This window comes from Aspergillus sclerotioniger (assembly GCF_003184525.1).
Source record: "Aspergillus sclerotioniger CBS 115572 chromosome Unknown BO94scaffold_17, whole genome shotgun sequence".
Classification (NCBI taxonomy): Eukaryota; Fungi; Ascomycota; class Eurotiomycetes; order Eurotiales; family Aspergillaceae; genus Aspergillus; species Aspergillus sclerotioniger.
In genome coordinates this window covers 396,106-414,793 of record NW_020291007.1, presented here as the reverse complement: position 1 = coordinate 414,793, position 18,688 = coordinate 396,106, and the positions used below count along the sequence as shown (strand labels likewise).

Below are 18,688 nucleotides of genomic sequence, written 5' to 3'. Positions count from 1 at the left end.
CTCAGCAACAGTGCTGCCTGCTTACAAAACTCATCCTCTTTGCCTCGTCTCATCTCATCCCACATGATGGCAGCTTCGTTGCCTCCATCTGTCTCATATTGCCGTCAACCAGGAGATTAAGCTTCTAAGCCTCACTCGAATTCGTCAACCTCAGCTGGTCAGATGCGAGTTTGCCATCGTGACGCCCACTCGGCAAAAGCCTAGACGCTCACCAGCCACAACCGCAGTGTCAAACCCGGGCATCGTACGGGGTGCAGGTCACCAAGAGTTAATCGCCTCGCCGATGACCGATGGGGCTCCAGCCAGTTGTTGAGATATGACGCCACATGAGATTATCTGATTTTCTCTCTCAGCCACCAGGGGCAAACCCCGGGTCAAGAAGCTGAATGGGGGAAATTGTGGGAAGTGTGGCGCAACAAGTGTGGCCGTGCACCGGCGTCGCATTCTTCAGGATAGAGTCAACGTGATCCTCGAGACGATGAGGTTGAATGAAATTCCGATCCCCGATGCGCACTAGGCAATACGGAACTCAACCTTTAGCGGCCACGGCAACGGCATGCAGTGATTCCTCGGATCCCCCCGATCAACCTGTTATTGACCGACTAATAATCGTCTGACTTCCGAACTAAACGAACGAGGCGCAGCCGCCCGCTAAGATACTATTTGCTGGAAACAACCTCACCCGGCGGCAACTTTCCAAGAACCACATCGCTTGGTATTTCCATCTCGAGTTGGGGTATGCGAACTTGCAACAGTCCACTCAGAGCTCAGAGGGCACCAGTTGCCAGGTCTGCGCGCCTCGCGACGGCCGAGACGCGATGGCAGGTTTCCTGTGATTGGAGGTTCACCTTCCTCCTCTTCCTTGTTGTTGTCCTCTAAGGGAAAAGATAAGAGTGCACTGGGATGAACAGGAGCTCCGTCGGCGCCTAGACTGTGCAATTTAACTTGCTTTGACGGAGTGGAGGTGTCATGTCGTCTACGACTTTTAGATAGGGAGCGCTTTGAGTTTGGGTATATACCCCCGCTCCTTAGTTGCAGCCATGGTCATGCCTCTCCACCCCCTTGGCCTAGGCTGCAGGTGATAGGACGACACAAGGAGGCTGTGCAGTAATATGCTACCAAGCGAATGGGTCACTCACACACCTCATAGTTCGGGGAATGGCGATAGCAGAGCGCCTGCTAGCCTTTTCCTCGGGCCTTGCAGCGCTTTCTTTCATCCCGTGCTTGGTAGAATCCTCCTTGACATTATAATTCCTTTCTCAGTACCGTGGAAATTTTAAATCAGAGATTAGAATTGCTCCGAAGAATCTGATATGAGACACACGACTAGTGACTTTTAGGCTCTGTTGGGAAGAAGCACAGCCCCAGTGTCAGAGTCTACTAATACTGAGAGTCGCTCGGGGGAAGAACCAACAGTAACCAGTGCAATCGGGGTTTAATACTATATCTACCATAATTGATGACCGCGTCACTGTTCTCGCCAAATCAGAGCTTGTTCCTGTCGCATCAATGCAGACCCCAGACGAGCATCGTCAGACTGAGTATCTGAACCCTTTCGGGGTTTCAGATAGAGAGGTACGTCTGATAGCGCTACACTTTGATGAGAGGACCATGTACTAATACAGATACCAACAGCACCCTTTCCCACTCAGCTCAGAACACTCAAGCTTCTCATCTGCTCGTCCATACTCACCTTCGGACATGGCGTCCACTCTATCACCAGACAGACTCATGGTACGGAGTGACACGCGGACGTCTCACTCGCTGGACGGTGAGACGTTACGGCCACGAGCAGACTCTACCATCTCCAATGCAGACACCGCTGTCAGATCGAGAGCCAACTCTGCAGCCACCACCGCCACCCCGACCAAGATGGAGTACGACGATGTTTCGGTAGCCGACGCCTTGAACCCAGATCCTCGCAACGAGCAGGATTTCATAGTCACAGACAATAAGTTCGCCTTCTCTCCAGGCCAGCTGAACAAGATGCAGAATCCTAAATCTTTGGCTGCGTTCCAGGCACTTGGGGGCATGAGGGGATTAGAACGGGGCCTACGGACAGATTTGATGTCGGGTCTGTCTGTGGATGAGACCCTCTTGGAGGGTTCGATCAGCTTTCCAGAAGCGACATCCCCGGACTATGCTTCTTTCAAGGAGCCCCCTTCCCAAATCATTAATCTTCCAACATCAGAGCCCAGTACACAGTTCCAAGATCGCATACGTGTGTTCTGTCAGAATCGACTGCCGGCTCGGAAGCCAACGGGCTTTCTGAAGCTCTTCTGGCTTGCGTATAACGATAAGATCATCATCTTATTGACGATAGCTGCTATCGTGTCGCTTTCTCTAGGCATCTACGAGACCACGAGCGAAGGCAGTGGAGTTGATTGGATCGAAGGAGTGGCAATATGTGTGGCTATCCTGATAGTCACTATCGTGACTGCTGCCAATGACTGGCAGAAGGAAAGGCAGTTTGCCAAGCTGAACCAACGTGTAAGTTCTCGATCTTCTTCGTGATTCAGCTAGCGAAGATCACTTGACTAACTGTCTTAGAATAATGACCGAGAAGTCAAGGCTGTCCGTTCCGGCAAGGTCTCCATGATATCAATTTTCGATGTCACAGTGGGAGACATTCTTCATGTCGAGCCGGGTGACTCCATTCCTGCAGATGGAGTTCTTGTCTCAGGTCACGGAGTAAAATGCGACGAGTCATCCGCTACGGGAGAGTCGGACCAGATGAAGAAGACGGATGGACATGAAGTTGGGCGGTTGATTTCGGATGGCAGAGCCACCAAGAAACTCGACCCGTTCATGATCTCGGGTAGCAAAGTGCTTGAAGGTGTTGGAACTTATCTAGTAACAAGTGTCGGGCCAAACTCGACTTATGGCCGGATCTTGTTGTCATTACAGGAATCGAACGATCCCACCCCCCTACAAGTCAAATTGGCTCGACTTGCTAATTGGATTGGCTGGCTGGGCTCAGGGTAAGAACCAATCCGTCCTCCATGTATATATGTTACTAATATCTTTCAGGGCCGCGATCATCCTGTTTTTCGCTCTGTTTTTCAGGTTTGTGGCGGATTTGTCACATAACCCTGCGTCGCCGGCAGCCAAAGGAAAGGAATTCGTCGACATCCTCATTGTTGCTGTTACGGTTATTGTTGTTGCGATACCTGGTTAGTGATGCTTCAAACATTAAGGCCTGTGACCATGACTGACTCATATTGCTAGAGGGTCTGCCACTTGCTGTAACTCTGGCTCTTGCCTTTGCCACAACACGAATGGTCAAGGAGAACAACCTCGTGCGCGTTCTTCGTGCCTGTGAGACAATGGGAAATGCAACCGTAATTTGCTCCGACAAGACCGGTACCCTAACGCAGAACAAGATGACTGTTGTGGCTGGGACCTTGGGCTCTGGAAGGTTCAAGCAAACTCTGGCCGAGGAGCGTTCTTCTGATATCCCCACCCCCGCTGAGTTCTTCAAACAATATTCGGGTAAGCGACGAGACCTCCTCATTCAGAGCATTGCCTTGAACTCTACTGCCTTCGAGGAAGAGAAAGATGGATCCAAGGAGTTCATCGGCAGTAAGACCGAGGTGGCTTTGCTACAAATGGCCAAAGATCATCTCGGCATGGACGTTGCTGCAGAGCGTGCCTCCGCGGAAATTGTTCAACTGATTCACTTCGACTCTGCACGTAAGTGCATGGGAGTGGTTTACCGGGAACCAACCATCGGATATCGTCTCGTTGTCAAGGGTGCTGCTGAGATAATTACTGGCGCCTGCACGACCCAGATGACTGGGACAAGCGCTTCCCATGATCACATCACCATTGATGAACTGCACGAAGGAGACAGGCAGACAGTCCTGGAGACAATTGAGTCTTACGCGGGCCAATCTCTACGGACGATCGGACTGGTGTACCGTGATTTCCCGAGCTGGCCCCCGAAGGACGTTCGGTGCCTGGAAGATGATCCAAATGCCGCCCGATTCGACGACATCTTCCGCGAGATGACATGGATTGGGGTCGTGGGAATCCAAGACCCCCTCCGGCCTGAAGTACCAGCTGCTATTCAGAAGTGCCATGCTGCCGGCGTGCAGGTGAAAATGGTCACTGGGGACAACATTGTAACCGCCAGTGCCATAGCTTCGTCGTGCGGTATCAAAACCGAGGATGGAATCGTTATGGAAGGCCCCAAGTTCCGCCAGCTTTCCGACGCTGAGATGGATCAGGTCCTTCCTCGCCTCCAGGTGCTAGCTCGCTCATCTCCAGAGGATAAGCGAATCCTAGTAGCACGACTCAAGAAACTAGGAGAAACCGTTGCCGTCACTGGTGATGGTACTAATGATGGGCCAGCTTTGAAAACGGCCGACGTTGGCTTTTCCATGGGGATTGCCGGAACGGAAGTCGCCAAGGAAGCGAGTTCAATCATCCTTCTTGATGACAATTTCAAGTCGATTGTTACTGCCATCGCTTGGGGCCGGGCCGTCAATGACGCTGTGGCCAAGTTCCTTCAGTTCCAAATCACGGTCAATATCACCGCGGTCATCTTGACCTTTGTTTCGTCCTTGTATAGCAGTCAAAACACGAGCGTCTTGAACGCGGTGCAGCTGCTATGGGTCAACTTGATCATGGACACATTCGCAGCTCTTGCCTTGGCGACCGATGCACCGACAGAGAAGATCCTCAACCGCAAGCCCGTTCCCAAGAGCGCGTCTCTATTCACGGTAGTCATGTGGAAAATGATCCTTGGGCAAGCTCTGTACCAGCTGGCCATCACCTTCATGCTCTACTTTGGCGGAACCCGTATCATCGGATCGCGACTTGGTACGCATGACCCGCAGACGGTGCTCAACACCATTGTATTCAATACCTTTGTGTGGATGCAGATCTTTAATGAGTTCAACAACCGCCGACTTGACAACAAGTTCAACATTTTCGAGGGCATGTTCCGCAACTACTGGTTCCTGGGAATCAACTGCATTATGGTCGGCGGCCAGATCATGATTATTTTCGTGGGAGGGGACGCCTTTGGCGTCACCCGACTAGATGGGATCCAATGGGCCATCTGCATCATCTGTGCTCTAGGCTGTCTCCCGTGGGCGGTTGTTCTGCGTGTGATCCCCGATGGGCCATGCCAGGTTGCTCTTGACTTTGTCATCCGGAGCATGAACTTCGTCTTTACGCCTATCAGCAAGGGTCTGGGACGGCTCGCGGCCATGGTTCGGTCCTCGATGCGGCCCGTGAAAAGGGCTGCTCAGCGTGTGATGAACCGAGGTGTGAAGAAGGAGCATGATACCACTGCTGCCCTGCCAGACGAGGAGGCAGCAACGGCGTCGTTGCATGATGTGAAACGACAATCGACCCCGGAGGTGCCTACGATCTCACTCCCGGTGCCTCCAATTACTATTACGACAACTTGATGATTTATCTGAGGATATACCGATTAGCCTGTTATTTTTTGTGTTTATGTTTGCTAGCGATTCAGCGTGGGTGGGTGTGTAACTATTGGGGCGGGTGGCTTTCTCTATTTGGATTGGATGTGCGATTGACACTAAAAAGAATACTACATGTACGATAGATAATATGGCTAGACGAGCATCGCAATTAGCTGAAAAAAGTGACCAATTTGTGAGCTGTACTCCATATCAGTAGCCGTATACTTCAACCGGGCCATACTACAAACATTCTGCCTCAGGCCTCCAGGCCAACACCGGTCTCCGCCGCCACTTCATCCCTCCCCCATCGTCAACATCTCTCAATAGCTAGCTAGCTAGCTCTGGAATCTTTCCCTTGGCATTCAATTCCACTCCATCAATTCCCCGCAGTCAATCAAACAACAACAACTGCACCCACCCTCCTCCACCACCACCACCACCACCACCATCCCACCACCCGGTCCACCCACCGTGTCCACTCACCAAGTACGTCTCTCCCTCCCTCCGTCATCTCCTTTCCCCGCGGCCTGACTGCCTACCTACCTACCCAGCTCCATCCACCCACAACCTCAATTAACCAATCCACACTCCCCCAGAACCCAACCCTTCACACAACAACCACCGCAACAATGGCCCAACTGAACTACCGCACCATCAACATCGACGTCCTGGACCCGGAGTCCTCGATCAACTTCCCCATGGACACTCTCCTCCCCACCACGCTCCCCGCCCCGACAACCTCCAGCGACGCCGCCTCCGTCGCATCCCAGGTCCGTCAGCTCCTCCGCGGTGGCGACCCCGAAGGTGCCCTTCGGTATGTGCTCGACACGGCGCCGCTGGGCGGCGATGACCGCGCAAAGGAGGTGCATTTGGCGGCCGTCGTGGACGTCCTACAGGGTATTCGCCAGGGAGAGATGAGTCGTGTTCTGGAGGGGGTGTGTACTGGTGAGGGTGGCTCGGAGAGAGCGGATTGCTTGATGAAGTATTTGTATGTGTTTCGGCCCCTGTTCTGCTGATGTGGGCTAATGGTGGTTACTATAGGTATAAGGGTATGGCGGCGTCGGGGAGTGGCGGCTCCAAGTCGGTTTCGCCGCAGAGTACGGGGTTTTCGCAGATTCAGGCTAGGAATTTGGGTGAGGGGGGTGGTGGGCAGCAGATGAGTGTGTTGTTGAATTGGCATGAGAAGTTGGTTGAGGTTGCGGGGACGGGGTCGATTGTTAGGGTCATGACGGATCGGAGGACGGTTTGAGGACTTTTGAAATTGCTGGTTGTTTGTTAAAAGATTGGGGAGGTGAGATGAGGAAGAGGAGGTGTATTCTTTTGTTCTTGTTCTGTGTACTCATTCCGTGCTTCGCTTCGTCAGGATTATATCCTAGATGTCCCTTTTTCTTTTGCCCCGTCCATATTATACACCTCTACACTATACTATACATAACCTTCTTATCATGATATGGACAGACCATCATCGCAAGTAACAGTCCTCTAGAAGGATCCACCACCCAATAGATCCTTCAAATTCAGCTGCCCACTCCCCCTCTCCAATGGCTTCGACTGACCCTCACCCTCCTTCCAACCAATCATATAAATCAACCGAAACGTAGCAGGCAGGCCTCTATCCCCCTCCGCCATATGCAACTGGCGATAAATCGCCTCGTTGGCCAACAACACATCCCTCGAGATAGGGCCCAACTCACGATGCAAGATCGCATTATTCTCCCCCATCGCCTGCAAATCCTGCATGAGGGCAAACGTATCCGGATACTCGACCACAATATCTTCCACATCCACCGTCAACATCTTAAACCCGGCCTTATTCAACAATCCCCCGACATCCTTAACATCCGCCAGCGGCGACACATGCGGACTCACTCCCCCCCGTCTCTCCAAATCCGCCAACTGCATCGACGTCCGCAACTCAAACAACGTATCTCCGCCAAACATGGCCGCAATAAACGGACAATCGGGTTTCAGGATCGAGTTCACCTGCGCCAGCAACGAAGGGAGATCGTTGATCCAATGGATCGACAGCGATGAGAGTACCGCGTCGAACGAGTTCTCGGCGAAGGGGAGAGTTTCCAGGTCGGGGACGACTTGGCGCGTGAGTGCAATTTGGTCGTTGAAGGGCTCGTCGGCGTCTCGGTGGAGGAGCGCCTCCGAGGTGTCGATGCAGGTTAGGTGTGAGATGCGGGTGCTGAGGGGTGGGGAGCTGGGAGCGTCGGGGTCGGGATTGGGCATGGTGAGTGCGCGGGCGATGTTGCAGCTGTTGGCGCCGAGGTCGAGGACTTGAGGGAATGTGCGCTTGATGTCCTATCCATGGTATTTAGTATCCTGTGTTGGTCGGTGGGTGGGAGGGAGGTATATGTACCAGCAATCGCTCACATAGTCGCGTGGCAACCTCGTCTTTGATGTAGTCGGTCTTGCGGCTCTCTTCGATGTTCCGGGCAGCGCGGTCTTTCTGGATATGCTTTGTTTTCCGATTGAAGACTTCCATGACCGGGTTGCCGGGCATTTGGCTGGCGTAGGTTCTTCGCGATAGACATGGTGATGATGCTGTGTAGAGGGGTGTGCGTGGGGTGTAGAGGCGCGAGGAGCGTACTGCTGGCCGGAATAGACGGGCCAGAGACATGATGAGGGGCTCTCTGGATGAATTGGGGGGTGTTTTCTGGAGTTGGGGAGGAGAGGTCGAGGCGAGGGGAAAAAGTTGCGGGCGTCGGATGGGAACGTGACGTCGGCTGCTGGCGAGAAATCCGGTCGTTCTCCGCATTTTCTCCCGCCACGTCGCGTTCACCTTCGCGGGGAATCTCTCTACAGTCTACGGAGTCATGGCTATGCGTTGGATGCAGCTTCCAGTGAAGGCTTAGATTTGGCTGTTTGTTATGATATATGGTGGTACGATTAGGTATGCTGCTGCCCCCCCCCCTGATGTTTCTCTTCCGATCTCAGGCTGATGAAGATGCGCCTAGCATGCAATAAACAATATCAATTCCAACCCCCCTCTCACTATGTCGCGTCCCTTCCCCTACGCTTTCATTTCATGTCCCTGCGCCAATACCCCCGTTCCGGACCCGGCCAAGAAACGGCGGTCGAGGGACTCGCCACAGAAATCCAACCCGGACAAACCCAAGCCTCTCCTGCTCCCGGACGATGATGAAGATGAACAGACCTTCGACCCTCGGTCTCCGCGCGCCAATTTCTCCCTGTACCCTCCGGAGCAGCTGCTCTACTGCGAAGATTGTCACCAGATCAAATGTCCGCGATGCATAACGGAAGAGATCGTGTGCTGGTATTGTCCGAACTGCCTGTTCGAGACGCCCAGCAGCATGGTTCGGAGTGAGGGGAATCGGTAGGTCGAGCAAAGTTTACACAAGCCGGCGTCTGTAGGCATGTGCTAATTCGATGGGTATAAGATGCGCTCGCAATTGCTTCAATTGCCCGATATGCACCGCCCCCCTGGCAGTCAACACCCTCGAGAACGTCGTGACAGGCGGCACCAGTCAACAAGGCCCCTGGGTGCTGTCGTGCGGATACTGCATGTGGTCAACCCTGGATATTGGCATCAAGTTCGACAAGCCGACCAACATCCGCACCCAACTATCCAAGATGACCGATGCCACCCCCTCTCGCTCGAGACAGATGTCCCGGACGTTCGGGGACCTCAAATCCCCCCTCTCCACCTACTCCTCCATCGACGAGGCATTCCTACCGCCAGGAGAGAGCAAGCCGGAAGACCCCCTGGACCAGCCAAGCGCTCCCCTCAACCCCGACGCTAGATTCAACGCCCTGAAGAACTTCTACAAGAACCAGATCTCCGCAACGTCATCCTCACCAACCGATCCCCTGGGCATGGACTTTGGAGCCGGCTTCTCCTCCCCCGGGGCCCTGAACCGTATCATGTCCCTCTACACCTCATCCTCCCGACTCAGCAGCCTTTACGGCGGAGGCAACAAGAAGCCCAAAACCAAACCGCCTGTGATGCGAGAAGCCCTCACCGCCGGCGAGGGCCTCAAGGTGCCTTCCCCCGACGCAGAAGACGCACTGATCCAACGCATGGCCTCACCAGACTGCGGCTGGGACGGACTGGCCTCCCTGGAGCAACGTGCCTTCCAGTCCCCGGATGCCCGGTTCGTAGACGACCTCCTCCCGCTCCCTGTCCTACTGCGCACGAAACGGTCGAAACGGTGCAAGTCGTGCAAGCACATTCTTGTCAAACCCGAACTGAAACCGCAGTCCACGCGGTTCCGTATCCGCCTCATCGCCCTCAGCTACATTCCCCTGCCGACGTTACGGCCGTTGAACCCTGGCCCGCAACAAGCTGCGACCGTTCTCCCGGCCCCCACGGCTCCGGGTTCCACGACGAACCCGAACCTAGACGCCCTGTCTCCGCTGCGGCCCATCCAGCTGCTCCTCACCCTAAAGAATCACATGTTCGATCCCGTCCGCGTCACCCTGGCCACGCCATCCGTCACTCCAGGTCGCGTGGCCTCCAAAGTGACGATCCTATGTCCGCAATTCGACATTGGCGCGAACAGCGACGTGTGGGACGAAGCCCTCCAAGGCGCTTCAGCAACCACCACCACGAACACCGCTACCCCCGCCACTGCCACCACCACCGATCCGCGAGGTTCCCGATCCGGCGGCCTCGGCGTCTACGAGAAAGTCGCAGAAGCCGGAAAAGTGTGGGACAAGGGACGGAACTGGACTACGGTTGTATTAGAGGTGGTACCGGGAACCTTACCGGGGGGCATCAAACGAACCCCGAAGAAATATCCCGCCAATGAGCTAGAAGCAGAAAGCCACACCAACAAGAACAACAATGACGATGACGAGGACTCCAACTCTGACTCCGACTCCGACAGTAGCGTGGCATTAGACTGGAGCGGACAGACGTCCGACCCGAACCAGCAACTCCAGCCCGATGAAGACGTCCTGGAGATCCCGGTGTTTGTGCACATGGAGTGGGACTCGGATAATCAGATTGATCAAGAGCATGGGGTAGGCCGCGGATCGAGTTCAGATACAGTGAAGAGGGAATTAGCATATTGGATGGTGTTGGGGGTGGGAAGAATTATGAGGGAGGTGGTGTAGTTGCCACTTTGTATAGAGCTTGATTAATGATACCTTTCTTACACGCATACATACCCATACATTCATTCCCCTGCTAGGTAAGCAAGCATAACCTAATGAAAACACCTACAACTAGATAGACAAACAGACCAGAAAACAACATTCCAGATCATGACTTATTGTATTATCACATCACATCACATCACATCCATCACATAACATGGATATTGATTCCATATCAAAGAGAAGTAGAAGTAGAAAGTATTCAAGATGCCCTCCCTCCCTGTCCTCTCACTCAGCAAGAAAAAGAAAAGAAAAAAAAAGTATGTATCTCTCGACAATTGATCTGTTTGTTTTCCCCTAATCCTATCCTACCAGAACAGATCCTTTTTATTTCTTTTTTAGCGTTGAGAAGTGACCCCGACATAGACAGATAAGACGCATTTGGAACTTTGAACAACAACAACAATCACTTTCATCCCTAATCCCCCCCCAAAACCTATGGAATCCTGTGATTTTTTTTCCCTGACCGAAACCGAACCGAATTGAACCGAACCAAGCCAAACCAGACGAACCGAAACCTGACCAGAACCTCACTGTCTCAACCACAGAGCGACAAAGGTAACGGGTGGAACCATGAACAAAAACATTTTCAGAGATTGTTGTTGTTGTTGATGGGTCCGGGCCATGGTGGAAAGTAAGAATTGAATTGAATGAAGAGAAGGATTGGGGAAGGAGAGGAAAAAAAGAAGTTCAAATCAAATTTTGTCTTGTCTTGTCAAATTTGTCACTGTCAACAAAAATAAAAATTGATCTAGTAGTCGGCACCACCCTGGGGGAATTCAAAGACAACAGCACGGCCAGTCAACCGACGGTAGACCTCGCCGTAGGCATCAAGGCGGTGGTCAACACCACCACGCTCCTTCTCGTCCAGGATGACCTTGAGGGTCTTGGAGCCGTCCTCCTTGGTGCGGGTACGCTTGCCGACGATCTCGACGGGGTAGACGAGGTCGGTGAGGATGGCGTCGTGGACAGCAGTCAGGGTGCGGGAACGAGGACGCTTCTGCTTCTGGTTGGAACGGGAGTTGGCGGAGCGCTTGGGGCGGGGCAGGATGCGGCGCTGAGCAACGAAGAGGACGTGGCGGTCGGAGAACTTCTTCTCGAGCTCACGGGTCAGACTAGATATCATTCCGTCAGTATATATGTCTCTGTCTGAGTTTCCCGTGCTCATGTGTGTGCTGCTCCACAGCACGTCCGAGTAGTGGTGATGATGGAGTGGAGAATTTGCCAAACTCCGGGGTATGGAGGTAGTCGTACCGCTGCTGGATCTTGTGGAAGCCCTGGAGGAGAGGGACAGGGACGAAGATGATGACTGCCTTCTTGCCGTGGCCGACCTCGACCTGTGAAATAGGCAGTCAATATCAAGTTGCGCACAATTCGAATGATAATAATAATTTTTTTCGCTTCATTCGCGCATCAGATCAGTGTCGGTGTTGGATACTCCAATTCGTTTCCTCCCAATCATGGTATATATCAAGTACACCTAGATGTGTCCTCAATGGTATCCATGTAGATAGACCGCACACAAATTCATTTTCCACCAAGACATTGATCTCCGCACTCGTATATTGGCCATGGTGTTTCCGCCAATTCACAACCCCCGACATCTGATCTGTACGCGGACGAAGAAAAACCAAATCATCCTTACCTCACGGGCAGAGACAAACTGCAGGGGCCTGAGGGTGGCCTTCAGGTCCTGTGTGTTGCTCTCGAGGTCGAAGAGAGCACCGGCGATCGCGGTCTCCAGCTCGGAGGGGTTCTGCCTCGACGGCGAGTTGATGGCGATCTTGTTGATAGCAGCCATGTTTGCAGACGAGCGACGGGTAGCTGGCTGTGCTGCGGATGCTGCCTTCTGTCGTGAGGTTGGTTGTCGAGGTTGGTGGTTGAACGGAGATCTCACACTGAACGTCCCCAATTTGCGCTTGGGTCGGCTGTGGGATCGGAGGCTCGGCCTCTCGCTTAGCGGGTGGCCGTAGTCCGCTTTGGGATTAGTTAGGGGATGTCTGGTCCCGTGACCCGGCTGCCCTTTTCGGATATCCTTCCTTACTATATCATCAGATAGGTAGCACATTTGATCGCTACAGCTGCCGCTACTGCTACAGACATGCACTTATGCAAATCCGAATTCATCGAGAATCTATGACTATGGCCGGCACAGCTCCTGCGGGACTTCTGTACATCCTCCCCATTCATCCATCGCCGTATTAACTCTGCATAGTCATCGGAACAACACAAAAGGGTGAAACAGCAGAACAAAAACACTCGAGACGCCGGAAATGACATGGCTCAAGCCGCATGACAGTCTGACCTGGGCGGTCGGGCTCCATTCGCCGCAGGATATTACCGTGTAATCAACCTGATATTGTATCGGAACAGTAAAAAAGAGATTCAAAAAGCACGACCAAAGCTCATGACACGCTGCAAAACAATCCGAAATCAGCAGGCACACCCTTCCTTTGCCGTGGCAGGCCCGCGCTCCCCCAGGTTGACCCGCGAGTCTTCGGCCGGACGACCGCTGCCCAGACTAGTCTGGCCCGTGCCAGCGCCACCTGCTCGTCCGCTCTTCAGGCTGCTCTCCGGGATCGCGTTAGCAATCGCTGTAAACACCTCCACGACATTCGTGCCCGTCTTGGCGCTAGTTTCAAAGAACAGGAGGCCTTCTTCCTCCGCGTAGGCGGTAGCTTCCCGTGTAGGCACCTTTCGAGCATCTCCGGAAGTGACGTCTTGCCCTTCCTGAGGTTCCCCGGCAGTTTCATCTCCATCCGCTGCAGATGGCTCGCCCTCGGCCTCAGCGGGAGTCTCCCCGGCCGCGTCGTTTCCGTCATTTGTCAGGTCCAGCTTATTGCCGACAAGAGCGATCACAATACCGGGACTAGCTTGTCGTTGAAGTTCCGCAACCCAGTGCTTCGCCTTGGTGAGGGAGGACGGTTTGGTGACATCGTAGACCACCAGCGCCGCCTGGGCGTTACGGTAGTACATGGGAGCGAGCGAGGCGAAACGCTCCTGACCGGCGGTATCCCAGATTTCGAACTTGATGGTCCGCGTAGGCAGGGAACATTTTTGGGTAAGGAAGGCAGCTGGGTAGAAACAATGACATCAGCCTCGGAGATACAGCCACAATCGGGAAACCAGAGGATGGCAAGGATTTCCCCCCGAGCCCAAAAAAAGTGTGATCCGCAATCGCCACAATCGGATGCTTACCTCCAATGGTCGGCTCTTTGTTCTCTTGGAAATCGTTGTTGACAAATCGCAGTACCAGCGATGACTATTATAGGCAATCAGCCATTGCGTTCATAGTCAGCTCCCCCGGTTACTCAGGTACCACCCGGAGGTCAGAGCAAGGAAAGTGCCGAGGTCGTCCGTACCTTTCCCACAGCCGCTTCTCCCAAAAGTACCAGCTTGACGCTGCTACTCGGCTTTGGGGTATTTGTGCTAGTTGATTCAGACATGGCTCGGGAGCCCAACGGGGAGCGATGATGGGATGCGATCAGGTCGTCTTGCAGGAACAGCCCACACTAGGGATGAGAATCAATCTAAAGGATGATTTCAGCTCGCAAAGGGCGGCACGGGCTGGGCGATACAGAGGGCAACGCTCGGGGTAGCCTGAAGGAAGACGTAAGCCAGAAACACGAGGGACTCTGAGGGGAGGGGGTGGATTAGAGCAGGGGTAATGTGACTGCGGGAACGTGGAGAGAAAACGGACAAATGAGAGAGACGGATACTACGCACCAGAACCAAGCGAAATGGCGGTGGACAGGGAGCGTGGATGAGAGGATAGAGAGCGAGACCGAGAGAGAGATGCTCCGGCCCAGGTAGATGCGCAGTGAGGCGGAGGGTCGAGTAGATGACGGCGCGAGGCCCAACTGGGGTTAGCGCGGCCAGGGCGGGCGGGCAGTCACGGGATGTTCCCGCATCGCCGAACAAGGCAAAAAATAACACCTCAGGTACCCGACGCTCTATCCATTGTGGCTTTGCGGGTACCAGAGTATGTACTATGGATGTAGGATGTAGGTACTCACTGTAGAGTGGGTGACAGCGGAGAGGTACAGGCTGGGGAGCGTTTAGGGCTGTTTGGTGTTTGTGAGGTATCCCGCTCGACAAGTACATACATCCATCCATCCATCCATCATCCATCCATTTCCTGAAACAAGCAACGCTGTCCGTGGTGGTCGCCAGTACCCGTGACACCGGCTGTCGATACCCATCCACCGGCTCCAACGCAGAACCCCCCCGATTGTTAGGCCTCACCATCGCGGAAAAAGCGACAGATCACCTTTTTCAAGTAACCCCCAAACTCCCCCCCGTCAGCATCCGATGATTGGTAGGCAAGCGATCTGGCCCAACTCAACCAGGATTTCCCAAGGTGCATATCTATAGGTCGCAAGCAGGCACGGGGTAAACAACAAAGACCGACAGCATGTCATGGCGTCCAAGCATGACGTGCCAATGGGCCCCAACGGCCATTGATCGCCGCCAGACAGTTGGAAACGCCTCCCCAATGGCATCTAGTCGTGTCACGGAGCCAACGTTGCACGACATGATTTGTGCAGACCCGGTGGCTGCCCAAAAAAGAAGCACATGCAAGCCGTTCGAACTTCTTGATTCTCGACCAGGATCCACCCAGATAATGCCCCCCTCCCCCCCCGCCGGCAAATCAGATTGAAGACGCTCTGTGGGCTCCCGTCAAACAACCCTGAAGACAATCACGGTTAGATGTCATCGTCGGTGACTCGTCCGGATGCCAATCCTGTGGTGTACAAGGGGATTTGCAGTCCCGTCTGAGGCTGTGGATTCAAAAGGCACGCCGGCTTTGCATTCTCAAAATGGTGCTTTTTTTTCAGTAGTGTACACATACGCGCAAACACATACACAATTTGTCCACATTGACAAACGAAATGGTAGGAACAAACAATCCCTAAAAAGAAACATTGGAAGAATTCAGAATCAAGTCAAGCACAAAGTGTATTAAGGAGCAAAATGTGACGAAAATAAAAAAAAAGAGATCGAGGTAATTGACCGCGAGGTCGGAAATTCTAGTCTGTCTTGGTATCAATCCATGTATCCCAAATCAAAAAAAACCCCTATCCGTCTATACCAAACGCCGGTATCAAAGCAGACCAAATAGAAACAACAACAAAGCTCGACAAATCACTTTTGATGGAACAGATCATAGATCTGAGCTGGTTCGTGTCGGCGGATTAAATGTGTATGAAGGTAAATTGTCGATCGAAAAAGAAAAGGTGGTGGCCGTGTCGTTCCATGATAAAGTCGACGGCGGAAAAGGCGTGATTAGAAAATATGTAGAAACCGAAACCAGTGGTGGCCAAGAAGAACGCAGGAAGGTCAGGAAATAGTAGTAGTACAGGAACTATGATTCGCTGTTAGTTGGGGATCCGACGCCGGGGGTAGCTGTGCAAGCAACGTACAAGCTCGACTTCATAGCAGTCACGTCAAACTCCAGGAGCCATGCGCCAGTTGCAAGTCACAAATAACTTTTTCGCTCGAGAGAACAGCAGAACAGCAGCATGTGGTTGGCAGATGTCTCCAAGGGTTTCATCGGGTCGTGGGCGGCGGCGGTGGTGCACCCGGCTTCTTGACCCCGGTAGTGTCGTAAGCTCCTCGTCCCATGTTGAAGGCCGAGAGATCTCGAAGGATCATTGCAGATTCTGAGCGAATGGCCATGGTCAGATGCTGAGGATAGAGTTGGGGGGAATGGAGTGGAAGGTAGGTAGGAAGATATAGAGAGGCGAGGACGGATGTTTGTAGGGAAGTGTTTCAAGCTTGAAGGAGTACTCACAGGAAGATTAAATATAAACACACGGCAGCCCCCCAAAAGAAATCAATAATAAATAAAAAGAGCTCGATTATTATTGCGACTGTGCGTCGTGTTGATAGATCGTGTGTAGCGACTAGTGAGGTACCCCCGGCAGCGAACAGGCGGTATCGATGCTGCTGCAGCTGCAGGTGAGATCGGAAGTGCGATCCTTATTAAGGCGCACAAGTCTGACACTGGGTTGGAGACGAGACAGGGTGATGTAGGTGCGTAGGTAGATCTGAGTAGGGCAGGAATGCGACGTCTCGAAGTACCAAGAACAAGAAATGGGCTTGTAAGAATGAGGATGGGTGGAGTCCGTGAACCCAGTGGACAGGTCGCTTTTATTTTGTTTTTTCTCAGGCACTCCTGCGGTGGTTTCTTCGGAAGGCGTCTGGGTTTGATTTCCTTCTCTTTTCTTTTTTTCTTGTAGATTCCCCTTTGGATGATTCCAGCGGGAAAAGTACGCAGGGACGTGCAGGGCAATAGTATTTGCTGAGATCGGATCAAGAACCAGCGACCAAGGACACGGAGGCGACTAATGCAGCCCGCAAGGAGGTGATCCTGGAAAGGAGTCCCACGGAAGTGAGCTCCGTCTAATCCGGTAAAAAAAAAAAAAAAAGAAACCAAGCTAGACTGGACGTATCGCAAGGGAGGATGGAACGCGGCCTGGTAACGTCACGGCGAGGAGGACCGGGGATAGAGCCGAGGGAGGGCGAGGGAATGGGCGAAAGTACGTAGGGAGGCAGACGAGAGAGGAGTGGGAGGAGAGGAAGGGTGAGTTTAATTGATTTTAGGAATGGATGAATTGAAGAATTTAGTAGCCAGATGGTTGAAGGGGGCCCATCGCATAGATATATACTAGTAGTGACTACTGACTAGACCTTCTTCAATTCTCTGACGGACTGGGTGTTTTTTATTTTCTTGGGGATTTTTTTTAAGATTGGGGTGATCTGTCCCAGCCGGGCTTGGACAGAAAGGAACCTAAAGTTCTTGGGAAGTTTAAAAAATTAAAATCAAAAAAAAAAAAAAAAAGCAGAATAAAGGTACTCCATAGATACCAAGTAGTAGATAGACCTGGGCAATCAGGATAGTCACGTAAAAAATAAAAAGTGGGAAACCAAAACCCCCAGAGAGAGGCTAGAAAGTGGCCAGAATGAACGGGGCAATAATGGAATCATAGTGATACAGCGCGCGCTGGATTGAAATTCGAGAGACAAAAAAAATAAAAACAAAATACACATACTAGTAGTAGGTAGGTAATGATAATAACTTACTACTTTGTCGAGCAACAGCTCTCTTTAGCATAGCTAGGCGGCTCTCCCGTCCCGAAGGTAAGGTACCATACATAGGTAGGCGAAGAGTGGGTGCGATCCATTTTCCCCCTTTCTTTTTCTTTTCTTAGGGGTTTCTGGCCCCGGTCACCAACGTCGTGACGGCTTTTTGTAGCTAAGGCTAAGGTTGGTATTATTTTCCTTTGCACCCCCATCTCATCTCATCTCATCCCTTTGCTTCTTTGTCTAAGAGAGTTGCCTCATGTTCCCTCCCGACCGGTCACTCAATGGCTCCATCCGCATCTCCCCGTCAGCTGGGAGAATCTCCCGTTGATGGCTGATTCCAGACACGGGTTCATTTCGGAAATTGTAGGGAAACCACAGGAAGAGAGTCCGTCTAATCCGCAACGGAAGTGACTTAGGTCGTTTCTGAAAAAAATTCATCGATCATGGCCTAGTTCGGGGGAGCCTACTAGGGACTCCGGCTAAGGTACTGTAAATCCGTAATGGCGTCGGGAATCTAGCCACTCTCACCAAGTCACCAGTTCACCACCACCCATCGTGGCGGCGACCACTACGCCACTACTACTACCACACCAATGTAAAAAAAGGAAATACTAAGGAACTACTCCGTAAAGGAAGAAAATTCAAGGTTCCACTGCTTGGAACTGAAGGTAGATACGGAGACCGGAGTACATCAGTCAGAAGCTAGGAACCGATTTCTCGGAGACACCTCAGGTGCAGGTGGGTGGGGAAAGGCAGCCGCTCAAAGGATCCCGCGGATGGATCCGAATCCAGCACCAATGGATCCGCTGGGGCTTGTCTTGATGCTCTCTCGCGTGGTGTTGGGGGGCAGGACCAGAGTCAGGGGCCCCTGGATTTGGGGGGGGGGGGGGGGGAAGTGTGTTTCCCGGAAACCCTACTTATCCTAAATTCCATGGATGCGTGGTGCTTTTGCGCAGTGTGATCCCATGCTGATGATAGCTCTGGTCTTCCTTTTCTTTTCTTTTTTTCCTCTCGTTTCTTTTTCTTTTTCCTGATCG

General features: G+C 52.7%; 7 protein-coding genes across 7 annotated transcripts; 2 read left to right on the top strand and 5 right to left on the bottom strand.

Moving 5' to 3' along the window:
* Window positions 1-678: 678 nt before the first annotated feature.
* On the bottom strand, window positions 679-1,217 carry BO94DRAFT_547194 (uncharacterized protein; the record flags this gene model as incomplete). Its single annotated transcript, XM_025613318.1, has 3 exons — window positions 679-976; window positions 1,020-1,100; window positions 1,144-1,217. The coding sequence occupies 3 exons, from the start codon at window positions 1,215-1,217 to the stop codon at window positions 679-681; spliced, it is 453 nt and encodes a 150-aa protein (XP_025466531.1).
* Window positions 1,218-1,509: 292 nt separating this feature from the next.
* Window positions 1,510-6,684, top strand: pmcB (putative calcium-translocating P-type ATPase(PMCA-type); the record flags this gene model as incomplete). Its single annotated transcript, XM_025613317.1, has 10 exons — window positions 1,510-1,575; window positions 1,636-2,490; window positions 2,551-2,981; window positions 3,031-3,173; window positions 3,229-5,390; window positions 5,478-5,490; window positions 5,579-5,628; window positions 5,826-5,921; window positions 5,987-6,423; window positions 6,477-6,684. 10 exons carry the CDS (start codon window positions 1,510-1,512, stop codon window positions 6,682-6,684), a joined length of 4,461 nt encoding a protein of 1,486 aa, XP_025466530.1.
* A 54-nt stretch (window positions 6,685-6,738) lies between these two features.
* Window positions 6,739-8,136, bottom strand: BO94DRAFT_494367 (uncharacterized protein). Its single transcript, XM_025609229.1, has 2 exons — window positions 7,801-8,136; window positions 6,739-7,742 (listed from the first exon to the last, which is right to left on the bottom strand). Exons 1-2 carry the CDS (start codon window positions 8,059-8,061, stop codon window positions 6,918-6,920), a joined length of 1,086 nt encoding a protein of 361 aa, XP_025466529.1. The 5' UTR covers window positions 8,062-8,136; the 3' UTR covers window positions 6,739-6,917.
* A 100-nt stretch (window positions 8,137-8,236) lies between these two features.
* BO94DRAFT_575986 (putative dynactin Arp1 p62 subunit RO2) lies at window positions 8,237-10,570 on the top strand. Its single transcript, XM_025615109.1, has 3 exons — window positions 8,237-8,334; window positions 8,399-8,778; window positions 8,843-10,570. Exons 2-3 carry the CDS (start codon window positions 8,438-8,440, stop codon window positions 10,518-10,520), a joined length of 2,019 nt encoding a protein of 672 aa, XP_025466528.1. The 5' UTR covers window positions 8,237-8,334; window positions 8,399-8,437; the 3' UTR covers window positions 10,521-10,570.
* A 537-nt stretch (window positions 10,571-11,107) lies between these two features.
* Window positions 11,108-12,434, bottom strand: BO94DRAFT_536174 (40S ribosomal protein eS7). The gene is made up of 3 exons (XM_025611956.1): window positions 12,208-12,434; window positions 11,817-11,899; window positions 11,108-11,677 (listed from the first exon to the last, which is right to left on the bottom strand). Exons 1-3 carry the CDS (start codon window positions 12,361-12,363, stop codon window positions 11,314-11,316), a joined length of 603 nt encoding a protein of 200 aa, XP_025466527.1. The 5' UTR covers window positions 12,364-12,434; the 3' UTR covers window positions 11,108-11,313.
* Window positions 12,435-12,678: 244 nt separating this feature from the next.
* On the bottom strand, window positions 12,679-14,362 carry BO94DRAFT_536171 (Rab family GTPase). The gene is made up of 4 exons (XM_025611955.1): window positions 14,289-14,362; window positions 13,925-14,162; window positions 13,761-13,824; window positions 12,679-13,636 (listed from the first exon to the last, which is right to left on the bottom strand). Exons 2-4 carry the CDS (start codon window positions 14,006-14,008, stop codon window positions 12,996-12,998), a joined length of 789 nt encoding a protein of 262 aa, XP_025466526.1. The 5' UTR covers window positions 14,009-14,162; window positions 14,289-14,362; the 3' UTR covers window positions 12,679-12,995.
* On the bottom strand, window positions 14,053-15,053 carry BO94DRAFT_105846 (uncharacterized protein). The gene has a single exon (XM_025605485.1). The coding sequence runs from the start codon at window positions 14,808-14,810 to the stop codon at window positions 14,106-14,108; it is 705 nt and encodes a 234-aa protein (XP_025466525.1). The 5' UTR covers window positions 14,811-15,053; the 3' UTR covers window positions 14,053-14,105.
* Window positions 15,054-18,688: the final 3,635 nt, after the last annotated feature.